The 16540-nt window shown below is 44.2% G+C and overlaps 1 protein-coding gene across 1 annotated transcript in view; it reads left to right on the top strand.

The window, feature by feature from the left end:
• Positions 1-16540, top strand: part of TMEM132B (transmembrane protein 132B) — a 153537-nt gene that overhangs the window by 111482 nt on the left and 25515 nt on the right. Inside the window, exon 5 of the mRNA XM_069497498.1 lies at positions 10338-10481. Coding sequence (XP_069353599.1) covers positions 10338-10481 — 144 coding nt within the window. The remainder of the gene's footprint in view (positions 1-10337; positions 10482-16540) is intronic.

Raw genomic sequence — 16540 nt, 5'->3', positions numbered from 1 at the left:
TGTGCAGGTAGTGCACTGCCCAGGGGCATGTCTAAGGTAATGTCATTTACATCCTAGACATTGTAGATTTGGGCATTTAGTAGTACAGTTGTATAGCAGATGGCAAGAAAGCACCTTGTTCTACCCAAGTTGATATATTATGACAAATTTACAAGGAATGGAAGAAGCACCATTTTCTAATTTGCATAGATTCTTTATAGACTACGCATAGCCTTTTTGCACTGAATACCCTTTGGGGAATGTGCTATTTCCTGCTGTAGCCCCAAGCAGTAATTCCTTCAGCAACATTTAACAAATGTTGAATGAGTGTCCCATTAGTTGCCAGTTCCAGGGCTCGGCCTGTGGGATGCCAGGGGAGCAGAAGGGACAAGGAGCCTCTTTCCTACATGTGACAGGGAAGGCCGAGTGAAGCAACCAAGCACACTCCTGATTATGTGACCACAACCGTGGCAAGTGCTCTACCGGCCAATGTGGGTGTCGTGAGAGCCTGTAGAGGGGTCTGAGCAGGGCTGCAGGGCTCATACCCCAGGGCGGCTCTGAAGGTTGATGAGGACTGTGGCACCAGGTGAGGTCGCACAGTTCAGGTGAAGTGGAGTCTGCAGGATGAAAGCCATGAGGGCTGAGGGTTTCCCACGGCGGAGGAGTTTTTAACAACTTTTTGACGTTTGCTAATCTCCCTTTTTAATAGAGAATGGCAAGTCCTTTGCCAAAGCCTTGGACAGACAACAGTATCAAGTGTAATTTAATAATATTTCTTCGTTTTAATTACAGGTAGCTCTAAATTTGCATGATAGTGTGGGGCCATAAACATGTGCAAGCTGAAACTGTCCAATAGTGGTAACCAATGGGAAAAACTGTGACTGTTCTGTGTCCTTTAAAAAGTTTTGCCACCAGAAGCTGGAAGAGGAAAGGAAAGTTCCTTCCCTCAAGCCTTTCGAGGGCACGTGGCCCTTTTGATACCCTGATTCCGGACTTCTGGCCTCCAGAACTGTGAGAGAATAAGTCTCTTGTCTCTAGCCACCAGGTTTGTGGTCATTTGTTTTTTTTTTTTTTTTTTTTTTTTTTTTTTGAGACAGAGTCTCACTCTGTTGCCCAGGCTAGAGTGAGTGCCGTGGCGTCAGCCTAGCTCACAGCAACCTCAAACTCCTGGGCTTAAGCGATCCTCCTGTCTCAGCCTCCCGAGTAGCTGGGACTACAGGCATGCACCACCATGCCCGGCTAATTTTTTTTTTTTTCTATATATATTTTTAGCTGTCCAAATAATTTCTTTCTATTTTTAGTAGAGATGGGGTCTCGCTCTTGCTCAGGCTGGTCTCGAACTCCTGAGCTCAAACGATCCGCCCACCTCGGCCTCCCAGAGTGCTAGGATTACAGGCGTGAGCCACCGCGCCCGGCCTGTGGTCATTTGTGATGGCAGCCCTGGGACGGGACACTAACACAGGCCCGCTCACGTGCTTGCAAACTCAGGCAGAGAAAGGATTCAGTCGGATTCGAGGTAAAAGATTCGCAGCCAGCAGTTCCAGTGATTTGAGTCCTAAATCACTGCTTACCAACGCTAGGGAGACACAGCAGAGTTACTCAGAGTTACAGTAAGGTAGCAAACTGCCTGTTGTATATATTAATCTTAATACTTATGCATATTAAGGGAAAGACTTTGGTTAATTTATCCAACAGATTGGAGGAATGGCTTCAATACTGACATCACACGTTTGCTCTTGGCAGGTTCAGTGTGAAAAAACAGAATCAGATGTAATTTTCATAGACTTCTGCCTCTTGCTGCCTTCTTGAGTTAGAAATCCTAAAATGCGTTGAGTAGGGGAAAAAAGGTGGTTTTCTGTCAGATTTTCTTGTAAGGATGCGCAGCCTTCTTTTCTTTACAGACAGATTTTTCATTAAAGTTTCTTCATTAGATGAGGTCTTCTGAGGTGAGTTTTAGTTTTTGAGGGGACTTTGACAGGCCCAGGGTTGAAGGGCTTTGGGCACCGTTTGGATCCTGCCTTTTCAGGGGTGGGACATCCTGCCTTTCCCTCCCCACAATTCACCTGCATTCGATACTTTCTGCGTAGACTCTGTGAGTTTCTCTAATATGTTGGTATTTTTAATTTCTTCCGTCATTCTTTATACTTCTAGGCTTGTGCTAGACGCTGGGCATTCAAACAAAATCGGAACTAACTGATCAACGCTTAGGTGCACACATGGAAGCCGTATTCACTGGGTGCTGGGCAGGTGGGAGGCGGTGGAGGGGATGGGTGAATTCATAACTAATGGGTGTGGAGTGCACTGTCTGTGGGATGGGCGTGCTTGTAGCTCTGGCTTGGGTGATGCGAAGGCAATATATGCAACCAAAATGTTTGTACCCACATAATATTCTGAAATTTAAAAAAATAAAATAAAAAAAACAAAACTGCACAAACACATCCGAGAAACAGCTATGCGAACTATGATACAATATGCTAAGAGAAGGTGTTTATAGAGCATTATGAGGGCATATTTGAGCCTTGAAGGATGAGTCGGGGTTTTCCATGAAGAAAAGCCTTTTTTGAGCACCTACTCTGGGGCTAGGCCGTGTCCCAAGTGCATTACCTTAATTAACACTCACGACTACTTTTTGAGGCATAGGTATAGTTCCTGATCACATTTGACAGATAAGGAAACTGAGTCATAGTGAGTTTAAATGACTCTCCCAAGTGGCAGGGCAGGATTTGGAGCAGGGGTCTGGCCCCCCTGAGCCCAGCCCTGAGCTGTTGTACCACGTCATTGGCTCTTCTAGGCAGAAGGAGCATTGAGGGAAAAGTTTGACACCCATGGCTGGTTAAGGAAAGTGAGTTTTATCTGCCCCCAAGTAACTCGTAACACTTACCGGTACTGCACCTTGAGAAAGTAAACGAAGCCTTGCGTAGTAGTGACGTCACCACCAACAACACAGTCGAGGTGTGGACATTTCCACCATCCCCCAGAGTTCCTTCTTGGCTCTTGGGAGCCTATCCTTTGCCCACTACCAGTCCCAACAGCCACTCATCTGCTTTCTGTCACTGCATCCCTTACTCCCCGCCCCCCACCCCCAGGTCCCTTGCTCTATGTGCACGCCCCCCACCCCCTAATCCATCCATCCATCCATCCATCCATCCGTTCTGGGAAAATCCCAGGACAGTTCAGAAAAACTGCCTTCCCAACTGAGATGGTTCTGAGAGACCAAAGCAGGGGTCCCCAACCTACGGTGAGTTGTGTAATTATTTCATATATGTTACAATGTAATAATAATAGAAATAAAGTGCACCATAAATGGAATGTGCCTGAATCATCCCCAAACCATCACCCCCTACTCCCTTGGGCCATGGAAAAATTGTCTTTCATGAAAAGGGTCCCTGGTGCTAAAAAGGCTGGGGACCGCTGGAAGAATGGCTCGGACACGTCCAGCTTTGTGAGTTAGGTGAGTTGATTAGAGGTTACTGACACAGGGCGTTTGTGCCTGGGCAGCGGAGGACTTTTCTGAGGAGTGAAACCCACGCTGCCTGCCTGCTGTGGTGCCTCACATTTATTTTTAGCAAAGGTGACGTGGAGTCTTTTCTGACTGCACATGTTAAGCATGCACAGTATGTCCACCAAGCGACCCTTGTCGTGTTAACAATATGATTTTCCCCTGGGCAGAGATTTCAGTAGTGAAAGGAGCCAACGGCGCTGCAGGACGGCAAAAGTGCTCGCAGTCAGGCCCAACAGGTCTGCAGCACATGCTTAAGGGGCCCGCGGGGACGTGCGGGTTTTCCTTGGTATTTTTGTTTATCTGAAGCCCATGCTTTTCTTATTTTTATTTTCTATTTTTACTTTTTATTTATTTTCTTGTTTTAAATTTCAGACTATTCTGGGGGAGCAAACATTGTGGTTACATATATTGCCTTTGCAACACCATTGTTTTTCAATGAACTCTTAGGGGTAAGCTTTCTTCCCTGGTGGGAACCTCTTTTTTCCCCCTTACCATCCTCGGCCGACCAAAGGACTGGGGACGTGTGGGCCCCAGCCAAGGCTGTCACCACTCACTGCAGTCACCAAGGCACCAGCCAGCTCACAGTAACTATACAGGAAGGTTTATTCACATTTAAATCGAGTTACTGGTGTGGGCTTGGGTTTCAGTAGCGCTGAGATTTTCCCTGGGAGCATTTCTCTTAGTAGTGCCGTCAACTTAGGTTTAGATTTCGTTTGAACAGGTGTCATTTGCTTGCTGATCCTATGGCAACCAGAATTTGTGTTAAATTTTAATTTGGCTTAAGCCGGATGAGAAGATTTTTTTTTTTTTTCCCCAGACAACAAAGAGACACTCTGAACAGGTTACAGTTATAGTTGAGGGAGTGCTGGTGGTTAGGCCTCAGTTTCCTCTTTTGTAAAATGGGTGTAATAGTAGCACTTGCCTCTGGGGGCCACTCTGCTCATGTCCATCACCTGCTTGGCCTTTGTGTTATGATCCGTGACCTACTGGGGGTTCCCAGGCTGGCATTCCCCACCCCCGTCACTCAGCAATATCGTGATTGTTTTACCAAAACATCATCCTATCCCCAGGAAGCTAATAGGTGGGAATATTATCACCCTACTTTACAGAAGAGATTATTGCTGGTTCGGGTCACTGGGGAAGTTGGTGGCCGTAGCCAGGTCTCTCGACTCTCAGTTCAGTGCCCTTGCCAGTGGCCTACCCTACCCGCCTAGTGCTTAGGTGCAGGGTTGTCAAGGGAAGACAGAGGCGGGAATCTCAAAATTCCCATTCTGAATTATTTAAGGAAAGGGCTCACTAGTTCAGTGGGGGTCATGGCTCATATCTGGCCCAATCAATGGTGGCTGGGCCGGAAGTTCATTTCGTATTAAACATTGACTTGTTGCCGTGTTGCCATTACCATGGGGAGAGGATGGGGAGGTTTCCAGTGGATGCACCTTACGTCACTACTGAATGGCTTCACCTGCATCACCCCTGTGTGGGATCCTACTGTGCCCCAGGCAGGGTGGGAGGAAATGGAAAAGCAGCAGCATGGTCGCTGCCCGCATGGAGTTTGCAGTCTCGTGGCTTTACTTGGTTGAGTCCCCGCTTCCTACAGGAGCTCCATGTGTACCGAGAGCTGTAGGCTCGCCCGCTTGTATTCAGCTGTTCCAGCAGTGGAGATAACCTTGCTTGTAAGGCCCGCTAGACAACCATCATCCCTGCCAGTGAGCCCTAATCGTGCCGGTTAAGTAGCACCGACCGCCTCATCTCTCTGAGCTACTGGTTATTGAACTCACCTGGGCACGGGCAACGGTTCATAGACCCTCCTTCCAAACAGCCTCTGCCTCTTACTCATGTTACCACCTGGGAGACATCAGGACAGCCCTTTAACAGAGCTGTGTTTTACTGGCACTCTCTGAGCGCCATCCTTTTTGAAATAACTTTCTTTGTATTATTCAGGGACTCATAAAGAGCTGAATTTTGAAATTACTTACTGCCTTATGGATAATAAATTATCAGAGTCTAAAAATAGCCCCCGAGTGTGGGGGGAGCTGGGACGATTTCAGAGTTATATAATACACAACGCAGGGATTGAAACTCGTTACTTAAATTGGAGCCAACATCTCTGCTTGTCTCTGAGTGAAGTTCGCATCTGCCTTGCAGCTGTAAAAATCAGAAGTCAAGGTGTGTCAGAGCCAGATGTGGTCAGAATGAGATTCCTACGGAGAGGCTGACATTTCTTTGCCAGGGACCGGAGGATGTAGGCTGCCAGGCCTCAGGGTTGTGGTCCCGAACCTCACAGGCTGGGGCAGAAGCCTCACATGGCCGTGACTTGGGCTTTTGCAGCTACTTGGCTGCTTCTGCTAAAAATTAAGTTTCACATTTATAAAACATCTTTTTAAAGGTTTTTAAAATTAAAGTCTGTATCAATCTATCTTTTTTCCTAAAAGATTTCTTTTCAGTTAGGCAAAGCAGTGGGCCTGCTAGGTCCATTTTACAGGTGAGGAACTGAGAGAACCAGCCTAGCAGCCAGGGTGGGGGCTCTGGTGTCAAAGACCCTTCGCTCCCCTCCTGCCTCTGTTGCTTAGCAGCGATGTGATTCCGGCCAAATGACTGGACGCTTTCCGCTTCGATTCCCTCATTTGTGAAGTGGGGATAAAAATGGTAATCCTTTGACAGGAATGTTTGAGGATTAAATAAGAAATTAATAAAACCAGCTAATATTTATCAAGTACTTACAATGAAACAGGCATTGTTCTTGAGTACTTTGTTTGTTATCAGATGTGAATACATATTGTGCTGTGTATTATTATGAATATGCATTATTGTTAACAAATAATGTGTGTAAATCACTTGGCACAGTGCCTGAAACTTATCTAAATGTTTAAGAAAAATTAGTTGTCATTAATTATGTTTGTTAGGCACGTACTACATCCTGAGTCTTCATGTATCTATTCACTGATGCACCCTTGTTTGTTCTTTTGGTCATATCTATGAGTTAGAATAAATGTATTTCCCAGACACCTTCACCACCCCCCCAAATGGTGTGTTACTATCATCACCCCTGTTTACATTTATTATTAATAGTTGGAATTGTACTCTCAGGATAAATCTTCCTTTCTCCCATGTTTATAGCAGTATGGACTCAGAAGCCTATTCTACAGTTTATAACTGACAACTGTGACTATTTACTGTGATGTTAACATTGTCCCAGACCGGCAGTGGGTGCCCCCCTCACTCTGTCTCCTGTGTCCTTTGGATGTTTGTTTGAGCACTTTGTTACCTTCTGCCTCCACAAGATATTTTGGGCTCATGATCTTGTACTTGATTTGCTTTGGCACTTACATCAGCCATCTTTCCCCGAGGAGCTGCTTTATTGGAGAGAGGTTTTTAGAGTTAAAGTCTGGGTACTAGGTGTGCTGATTGCTAAAGGAGTGTCATTGTTTTTAAGCCCTCTCAGTGCACAGAACCAGGGAACAACTGCACATACATATACACATATACACCCACCCACCTTATACATATGTAAGCACACATCCGCCTCCACCCCCGGGGGCTCATGCAGGCACTTCCCGTTTATGATTTACGGAGTTCACTCTCTTTCTCTTTTCCATTTTTGAACTCACTTTTCTAGCAGTGAGAATCCTGGCTCTCATTATCCACCACATATTGTTTGCTCCATCCTAGAATACTAATGCAATTTTCGGGATTGCTAACCCATACTGCTGTGGAAAACAAACCTAACTAGAATTCAATATGTGTTTACAGTTATTTTTATCTTCAGTCCGAGAGTACACAGTCAAAATAATGTGCCAGAAACTCACTTGCAACTCTTAGATTTTAATAGCTTAAAACAGCGGAGGTTTATTGTTGCTCACACCACCTGTCCAACACAGAACAGCTGGGGCTTTGCTCTGCGTTGACCTCCCTCTGGGACCCTGGTCAACAGAGCAGGCTCCATCACCATGGCAGAGACAGGGAGAGCGTGGGGCGGTGTGTTCTTAGAGCTTTGGATCCAGAGTGGGCACAGCATTCCACTCACATTTCACTGGCAAAGTCAAGTCACGTGGCCACACCTACATTCAAATGCGCAGTGAAACAATCAAACAATTGCTCAGAAAGAGATCTGGTGGACAGGCTTTATTTATTTCTTGAACACAGTCCTTCTCAATCCTTTGAAAAAATTCCTACTTTATAGCTAAGGCAATTCTGCTGTTGCTGGGTACTGAGTTTTATAGACGCTTGTCAGGCCTTGTTTCTTTACAGTGTTGTTAAAGTTGTTGGTCCTCTGCTTAGTTGCCCATCAATTACTGGGAGTGGAATATTGAAAGCTCCAAGTCTTGTTGAATTTTCTGTTTCTCCCTTCAATTCTGTTTTCATTTCGTGTATCCGTTTCGGGGCTCTGTTGCTAGGTGCGTCATTATTTTTATAATCATTATACTTCCTTGTGGATTGAATCTTTTATGAAACATCCTTTTTTAACTCTATTTTTGTCATAAAAATTGCATTTTTATACAAAATATGTGTCTATCCACACAGATTCACAATTAATCCTTTATGCAGTTCTTTAAATGAGATAGAAGAAAAGCAGTGTCACAAACAAAACGACGTTTGTATCGTCTTTCGTTTATCTGTGCAGTTCCATGCACTAGTGCTCTTTATTTATTCATTTGTAGTTGAGTTACTGTCTGGTGTCCTTTTATTTGAGCCTGACAAACTCCTTTCAGTATTTCTTTTAGGGTGTGTCTGCTAGTGAAGAACTCTCACTTTTTGTTCCTCTCGGTTTGTGCTAATTTCTAAATTTCCAAGCATAGCAGACTTCAGGTGTGACTAGATTCAGGAACCTAGAAATCTTTTCCAGGAATATGTCTTTCTCCTACTCTTGTCTCTGATTTTCTTTGTTTGGGCTTCACTTGAATCAGTTTTGTGGACAAAGAGCTGGAATACCTAGATTTGGGGCATGTGCTTTTGTGTGTAGTGATTGGGTGACCCGGGGTCAGTGCTACCCAAGCCACATTCACTGACAGCAGGTGTGGGGTGATACTGAAAGGAAAAAAAATGAAAGATTGTCACTGAAAAGAGGAGGGAGGGATGGATACTCAGTAGACACAATGAATGTCTGCCCGTGACATGCAGAAAATCTCGTATTGGCTTTTCTCAATTGCATGATTGAGTTGAATTTAGCAATTCGTTCTTTGCCTACGACACAATCTCTGTTCTTTGTACACATTGTGATTATTCCCACTTCCACTCCGTTGCCCACCTTGGCGAGTTCTCATCTCAACTTCCACCATGATTCCTGTCCTCACTGTATGCGTTAATATATATGCAAATATACATATAATCAATCTCCCTGGTGAGACTGGAAACTCAGGGACATCGATTATAGTTACATTTACTTTGGATTTATCTCTTTAAGATTCCATCCAGAGGAGAAAACAAAACAAAGAAACTTAATTTTTCACGTTTCTTAGATTGGGTTGTTATTGTTTTCAAATATTCATTATAAAGTTGATGTTTTCTGTTGACAAGTAGCTATTATTGGGAGACTTAATATCAATGAAAAACAAGTCATCTGTAAAATGGGAATAATACTAGTAAATATATTAGGAGGGTTGTTGAGAAAACTGAATGAGTAATTAATTACATATAAAGTACTTAGAACACCGCCTGTCCCATAATGGCTAGGGTTTAGCTATTATTACTGTTATTACTGTTAAAAACTGACTCCATCTCTTACGCTATCATGTCTTCCCAATCAGGTTTGGGACAGAGAGTGAGACCAGTTCTGTTCTAAGGTCTGCACATAGACGGATTAATTTTTCATAAGATCACCACACAGCAGGTGCTTTTATTATCTGCATTTTCCAGATCAGGAAACCCAGGCGCAGGGGGAGTAACTCAGGGCAGATGCTGTTGATGGTCTGTAAACAGGCTCAACTGTAGTGAGGGACAGAGAAAAGGGGTTAGAGAAGGAGATAGAGAGAGAGAGAAAGTGGGCAAAGGTTTGGTCACTCCCTGTCAGTGAGTTTGGATTTTATCTTAGGAAGAGTAGGACACTTTAAAAGAGTTTTAATCTAGGGGAAAAATAATCTGAATTATATTGAAACAAAAAACATGATTTTCGACTGTTGTGAAACCAGTCGGGAGGGCGTTGTAGTTGTCCCAGTGAGAGATGGTGGCTTGAGTGGGGGAGTTGGTCGTGAGGATGGCAAGAATTTGGCAGGTTGAGATAAATTATGAGCCCATACATGGTAGCACCCCTAGAGCCCTGAGGGGATCATCGGAGGAAGAGAGAAACTAACATGTGTCAGCGCTAAAAAACATGTGGGTTTGGAGGGAACTCTGGGAGTACTGGAAAGTGAGAGTATTGGTGGTCAGTGCAGGTGTGCAGAGGTTTATAATGTTTGACTAATTCTCTTCTGTTCTTTGCGCTGTTGTCTTTCCTAATTTGAAACCAAAATGAAGTCTACATTCACTGTGTTAATAAGCCCAGAAAAATAGGCAGTCACTTTCCAAATGAACCTTAAGCCAAGATTTAGAAAATATTGAAAGGGACTCGTGGTCCGTGTGAAACTGCCTGTAGGAGGCATGTGGGGGTGGGAGAGAGGGAGGGGGGCTGGAGGAGGACCCTGCCCCTGGGGGCTGAGCAGAGGGGCCAGCTGTCAGGCTTGATTGCGTCGGTCTGGGATGGAGTGCTGTCCAGCTGTGTGGGATCTTCCGTGTTGTTTGGGCTGCATGACCTCGTCCGTTCAGACAACTGTTTAAGCTGCTGCACGCGAATCAAGGCACTAGGTAGCTTGGTCGATAACCTCTCTGTTCACTGCTCACCTGATGTCAGTTTGCTGACCCGAGCCTCTTCTCTCCTGTGCAGGACACTGAGGTTCTGAACACCGCCATCCTCACCGGAAAGCCCGTTTCTGTCCCCGTCAAGGTGGTGGCGGTTCAGGAGGATGGTTCCGTGGTCGATGTGTCGGAGGCTGTGGAATGCAAGTCCGCTGATGAAGATGTCGTTAAGGTAGAGTGGGCTTTGCCTATGGATCTCCTGAGTGTTCAGGCCTCTTTGTTACCCTGTCCTTTGTCGCCAGGGTCTTGTTCTACTGAGCATCGCATGCTCCAAAGAACTGGAGGCCACACTGACCTCACCAGGGAGTCGACGACTGGCAGCAGAGGCTCACCTGGAAGCAGGTGGCTGCGGCAGGAGATGCTGCTTCCTCCTCCCTGGAAAGGGGAACCCCTGACCCTTAATCTCCAGTGGAAATAATTCAGTTTCCCTCTCCCCTTTCCTTCCCTTTCTCTTTCCTCATCAGACAATACTTTCCTAACTTTAGCAATCCACATACTACCTTCTCCATTTCTTGCCAAATCTCTGTGCCTAATAATATTATTTACTGAATATATTTTCTTTAAATGCCCTGCTGCTTTGGAGCAGCTGGTTAGCTCAGTTGGTTAGGGTATGGTACTAGTAAATGCCTCACTTTTTCACACCTAAAAACTAAAACTAATTTAGTCTCATTAAAAGACAAGAAAACCCATGATCTGGATGTACCAAATTTTTTGTTAATATACATTAAAGTATGACTATAAAAAAAGTTTACCCGTGTGCCACCAACTGAATTTGAATATAACCAGTGGATACAGCTCACGGTTTAGGAGATGTGATCATGGAACATTTCTGCCATGTTCTTCATTCTAATTAGCTATATTTCTGACTCTAAAGTCTGCCAGGAACCAGCCTATAATTTTTTTCATGCTCTTCGCAGGGGTCTGTTTGAACCACCAAATTGAGTGTTTCTGCCTACTTTTTCTTCACACGTTGGTTGCTGTTTGCTTTTGCACCAGAGACCTCAGGGAGAAAGGACTTAAACCTCTGAAGGTGATGAATCCTTCCTCCTTTAAGTTGCTAAAAGAGCCCCCAAGTCTAATCTATCTAGATATTTTAGAAAAATACAATAATGCTGAGTTTTGTCCTTCCTCACATTCTACCAGCCCCTGTTTAGAGGTTAAAGAAAACCTGGTCTCAGTCTTGAGAACTTTGTGGTACAGAGGAAAGCCTTGAGGGGTTTTCCTTGGCAGAAAAGGTCGGGGAGGGGTTGATTTCTTTTTGCGGTGGATGACAGCAGGCTGTGTCTTAAGCCAGAGACCGTTTGATAAAGAAAGAATGATGTATTTGTGAGGTCTAATTAAAAAAGAAATTAATGCCAGGAAACAAGTTTGGCATAGCTTGTTTCCTGGGCTTGTAATGTTAATTTTCTCTTGAGATGGAAGAGGAATTAGCTTAGAGCCTACACACAGCCCTGCCCTGGGGTTCCTGATAGTTCTTGTATTCTGTGGGAAGGTTTGATTAAACAAACCAAAGGCCTTCAGTGTTCAGAGTTTAGAAAGATCTGAGTCGAGTCATACAAGGTCATCTACACAGAGAGAAATATTGATGATGCACTTCCCTTGGTTGCTTTTGACAATGGATAATTTTATACTGTTCCCACGTCATTCCAGAAAGGAGACATGGATGAGGGCATGTAGAGATGCTGTCTGTATGCTTATGCCATCATGGGCTCGAGCCAGCGACTCACTCTGCGGTTTCCTAAGCCTTTTGTTTTCTCCTGAGAGCCTGGGGTGGCGCCCCACAGGGTGGACTCCTCACTCTCCTGCCCTGGAGAGCTCTACCCTAGAGAGGCAAGTCCAAGGTCGTGGATCCACTGGTACCTTCTGCCTGGTTGCTTCCACTTCGCAGAAGTGCTACAAGTATCCTCTGCCCACCCCGATGGATACAGTGTTTTGGAAGATGATAGTTTTTTGCCTAACTGTTACTTATGTATCCCCATGAAGACAGGACGTCCAGGAAATTATTGCCCGATCTTCAGGGGAGCAAAGTAGAGTCTGCACATCACCAGGCTCAGGACTGCATTAAGACGTTTTCAGGGGATTCCAGGACTGTTGCAAATCTTGGGGCTTGTGTGAATTGAGGGGTTTAATTAAATGGCTGTGATGTAGTTGTTACGGCTTCAGCGTCAATGTTTGTGACAAATGGTGTTGCAGCTCCAGGATGAATGGAGCTGCCCTCAGCGCTGCCCTGGGGGCATCCTCAACTGTGTGGCACATTCCTTTGTACCCTCTGGAGAGCCCTCCTTAGTCTGCGGAGCTGTCACTCAGTCATCCTTCTCGGTATACAAAATACTGAGTGATTCCAGGGAGAATTTTGCAGGATTCGTGGAAGATCTTTGTACATTGGAAATTCTGTGCATTGGAACTGTGATTTAGACAAGGGAAAAATGCATGAATTGAGGAAGATGTCAATTGTGGTAATCTACAAACAAATTAGCTTCTTTGAACTTGTATGACTTTTGGGGGACAGAACCTGAGGACATAAAATGATTTTGAAAAGCCGGAGTTTGGCCTAATCTGGTGAGATTAGAAGGGATCAATGTAAATTTTCAAGTTTGACAGCTACAGGAGTCCCCCCTTATCCACTGTTTCACTTTCTATAGTTTCAGTTACTCCCAGTCAAACATGGTCTGAAAAGATTAAATGGAAAATTCCAGAAATAAACAATTCATGCTTTAAATTGCATGCCGTCCTGAATAGGATGATAAAATCTCGAGCTGTCCTGTTCCGTCTGGCCTGGGACGTGATTTCTCCCTTTGTCCAGAGTATCCATGCTGTAGACGCTCCCTGACCATTGGTCACTTAGTGGCCATCTTGGTTATCAGACTGACTGTTGCGTATTGCAGTGTTTGTGTTCGAGTCGCCCTTATTTGACTTATTAATGGCCCCAAAGTGCAAGAGTAGAGATGCTGCCAACTCAGATATGCCAAAGAGAAGCCATAAAGGGCTTCCTTTAAGTGAAAAGGTGGAATTTCTCAACTTAATAAGGAAAGAAAAGAAAAATCATATGCTGAGGTTGCTAAGATCTATGGATCTTAAGGAAAAGAAGTCTTTTCATTAAAAAGACACCTGTACTCGAATGTTTATTGCAGCACAATTCACAATTGCAAAGATGTGGAATCAACCCAAGTGCCCAACAATTCATGAGTGGATTAATAAAATGTGATATATACACACCATGAAGTACTACTCAGCCACAAAAAAGGATGAGTTAATGCCTTTTGCAACAATTTGGATGAGACTGGAGACCATTCTCCTTATCTCAAGAATGGAAAAACAAACACCACTTGTATTCACTGTTAAATTGGAACTAACGGATGAGCACACATGTGCACAGAGGGAAGTAAAACTCAGTGGAAATCAAGTAGGGGGCGGGGGGGGGAAGAGGGGAGGGGCAAACACCTACCTGATGGGTATAATGAACACTATTTGGGTGATGGGTACACCTATAACCGAGACTGAGCATTACAAAAGTGATCATGTAACCAAAAACATTTGTACCCCTTAATATTTTGAAATTAAAAAAATAATAATTTGTTGCCCTCATGTACAAATTGGCAAATTCAAATAGAAATCTGGATTTCCAGCTTCTTACATCTTGGGAAAAAATACCACAAGATTGGGTGGCCCTGGGCCCACGTTACTTCCTGCGAACCTCACCTGCAGTTGCGTAGAGATTGCCCCTTGGCCACCGTCTCTGCCATCCCTCTTGTCTCTCGCACAGAGGCCAAAAGACATTTGCCATTTCTTGTCACACTTGTGCTGCTGTTTTCTGATAGCAGATTTCAGAGGAAAGTGAGATATTTCTTGCATTCTGTTTTCTTAAAAAAAATAAAAAAGCAACGAAAGATAGACTTCACTCTGTCACTCTGATGGAGAATCCTGTATCTTCCTAGGTCATGAGGGGAACAATGGAAAATTGGATTGTGTTCTGCCAAAAAGTGTCCAGGGGGCTGAGGGCTCTTGAAATCAAATCACAGGAGAAGTGATTGAAGGAAGTGTGGGTGTTAAGCCCGGTGATGAGAAGAAAAGGCCCAGCGGTGAGGTGAAGAGGAAGATATGACAGATCTTTGTAAGTCTTTCAAGAGCCATCGTGTGGAAGATGGAGTAGGCTTGTGCTTTTTATATCCTAAGAGCGGAAGTTAAAAGGGACTCCTTTAAGTGCAATACAAAGAAAAAGACCACAGAGGTTCAGAGTCCTTTGTGTGAGCTTTCGGATAGATGATGTTGGTTCAGATCCTGACTCCACCTTCCTCACTGTCTGACCTGGGGCAAATTACTAACATCTCTGGGCCCAGTTTCCTTACCTGTAAAATGGGCAGGGGGGTGTTGTCGATAAGGGTACAATGGAAAAGCACCTTCTCTAGAGATTTGTTCTAAAGTCATTGTAGAAGGCAGAATTAGTAATAATCAAAATAATCCTTGAAAATCCTTTAGAGAACACCTGGGTTCTTATAAGTTCAAAAGATTTTTTTTAAAAAAAATGTTTTCCTTGCATTTAGTGGTGAGCAAGTTTTCTGGAGCAGCGAAGGGCAAGGTTTAGTATTCAAGGGAATGCTGAGAGAAGTGTAGATAAGTTAGAGTTGGGATTTGAAGATGAATTTCCCTCTCATTTTCCCTTATTCTCTTTTTTGTCTGCGGGGTGACATCTTGTCAGATGGCAATCTGAAGTTATTCTGAGTATTTGTCATGGAATTGTTGTTTGTTAAATCTGTGTGTGATAAAAATCTCAGTGTGGAGTTTTGGGGATGATTAAATAAGAATGTATATCTAAAGGAAGACACATAGTAATGTGATGTGTAATATATCAATGAATATTGTATCTCTGTATACACCTGCTTATTTATATCCATATGCATTTTCATATCTATAAATTTTAACCTCTACTTGATTGTAAGGTCCACGGTATCTGTGACTGTTTTACTAGCTATTCCGTTCCCAGTCCTAAGCACAGTATCTGGAACCCAGTTAATGTTTGTTGACCATATGAATGAATGAATGCTAGAGCTTCCCAGAGATGGAACACGATCCTAAGATGCTATGCAGGAGTGGTGGTTTATCTATTGGAGCATCTCCGGTGAATTTTCTGTTGCTGAAAATCTTCAAGGAAAGGTGGAAGGTCCTCTGTAGTCCAAGGGACTTGGCACAGAATTGGGCCTGATCTCATGATCCAAATCTTATGTTCTCATGGGGATGTTTTATTCCACAAATACTTGTTACTCATCTACTCATGAAGGGCAGTGTATAAAGAGCTTTGAGAGCTACAAGGGTGGAATGTGTATGAATTCTGTCCTTAGGAGCTTACTACAGTTAATGAGTATTAACAGGTAGCATTTATTGAACATTTATTAAGTGCCAGGTACTATTATAATAAGAACATTACAAGTACTGACCCATTTAATCTTCACAAGGTGGGCTGTGCTATTATACTGTTTGTAGTCTGTGTGTGAGGAAATGGCTCATAGGAGGGCGAAGTAACTCACTCAAACTCTAGCGGGTGCCATGGTCAGAGTTCCCACCCAGAGAGGCTGGCTCTGGAATCTACGATATCAACCGCTGTGCATGTAGAATTGGCATTCTCTAAGGTTGTGTAGGGCATTGTATTTGGGGGTGGGGCAGGGGAGGGTGGGGCACCGGTGCTCTTATGTAGCAAAATATCATTCCTATGGCTTTCCCATCAGGAAATCAATTGATAATGAGCTTTTCCTGAATTTTCCAAAGATGTCTGTTTTCAACCACATCACCTGGAAGGCATGAGCAGTCTCTCGTGGCTGCTATAACGAATCACCGTGAACTTACTGGCTTGAAGTAATACACATTGATCTTATGGTTCCAGAGGTCGGAAGTCTAAATAGGTCAATAGGGCTGTGTTCTTTCTGGGGGCTTTAGGGGAGAATCTGTTTCTCTCCCTTTTCCAGCTTATAGAGCTCACGTGCATTTCTTGGCTGTGGACCCTTCTCCTGTTTTCAAAGCCAGCAGCGTAGCATCTTCGAATCTCAACCACTCTCTCCCTGTCCCCCTCCATGGGTTCAGTCTCATCTCCTTGTGACTCTGACCCCCCTGCCTCCCTCTTAAAAAGACCCTTGTGATTACACTGGGCCCCCTGGGTAACCCAGCTCACGATCCTTGACTTCACTGCATCTGCGACGTCCCTTTGCCACATGGGTTAGTTTCCTAGAATTGCTGTGATAA

The sequence above is a fragment of the Eulemur rufifrons genome, chromosome 21 (genome assembly GCF_041146395.1).
Source record: "Eulemur rufifrons isolate Redbay chromosome 21, OSU_ERuf_1, whole genome shotgun sequence".
Taxonomy (NCBI): domain Eukaryota; kingdom Metazoa; phylum Chordata; class Mammalia; order Primates; family Lemuridae; genus Eulemur; species Eulemur rufifrons.
The sequence above is the reverse complement of the archived record's forward strand: the minus strand, read 5'-3'. Positions and strand labels throughout refer to the sequence as shown.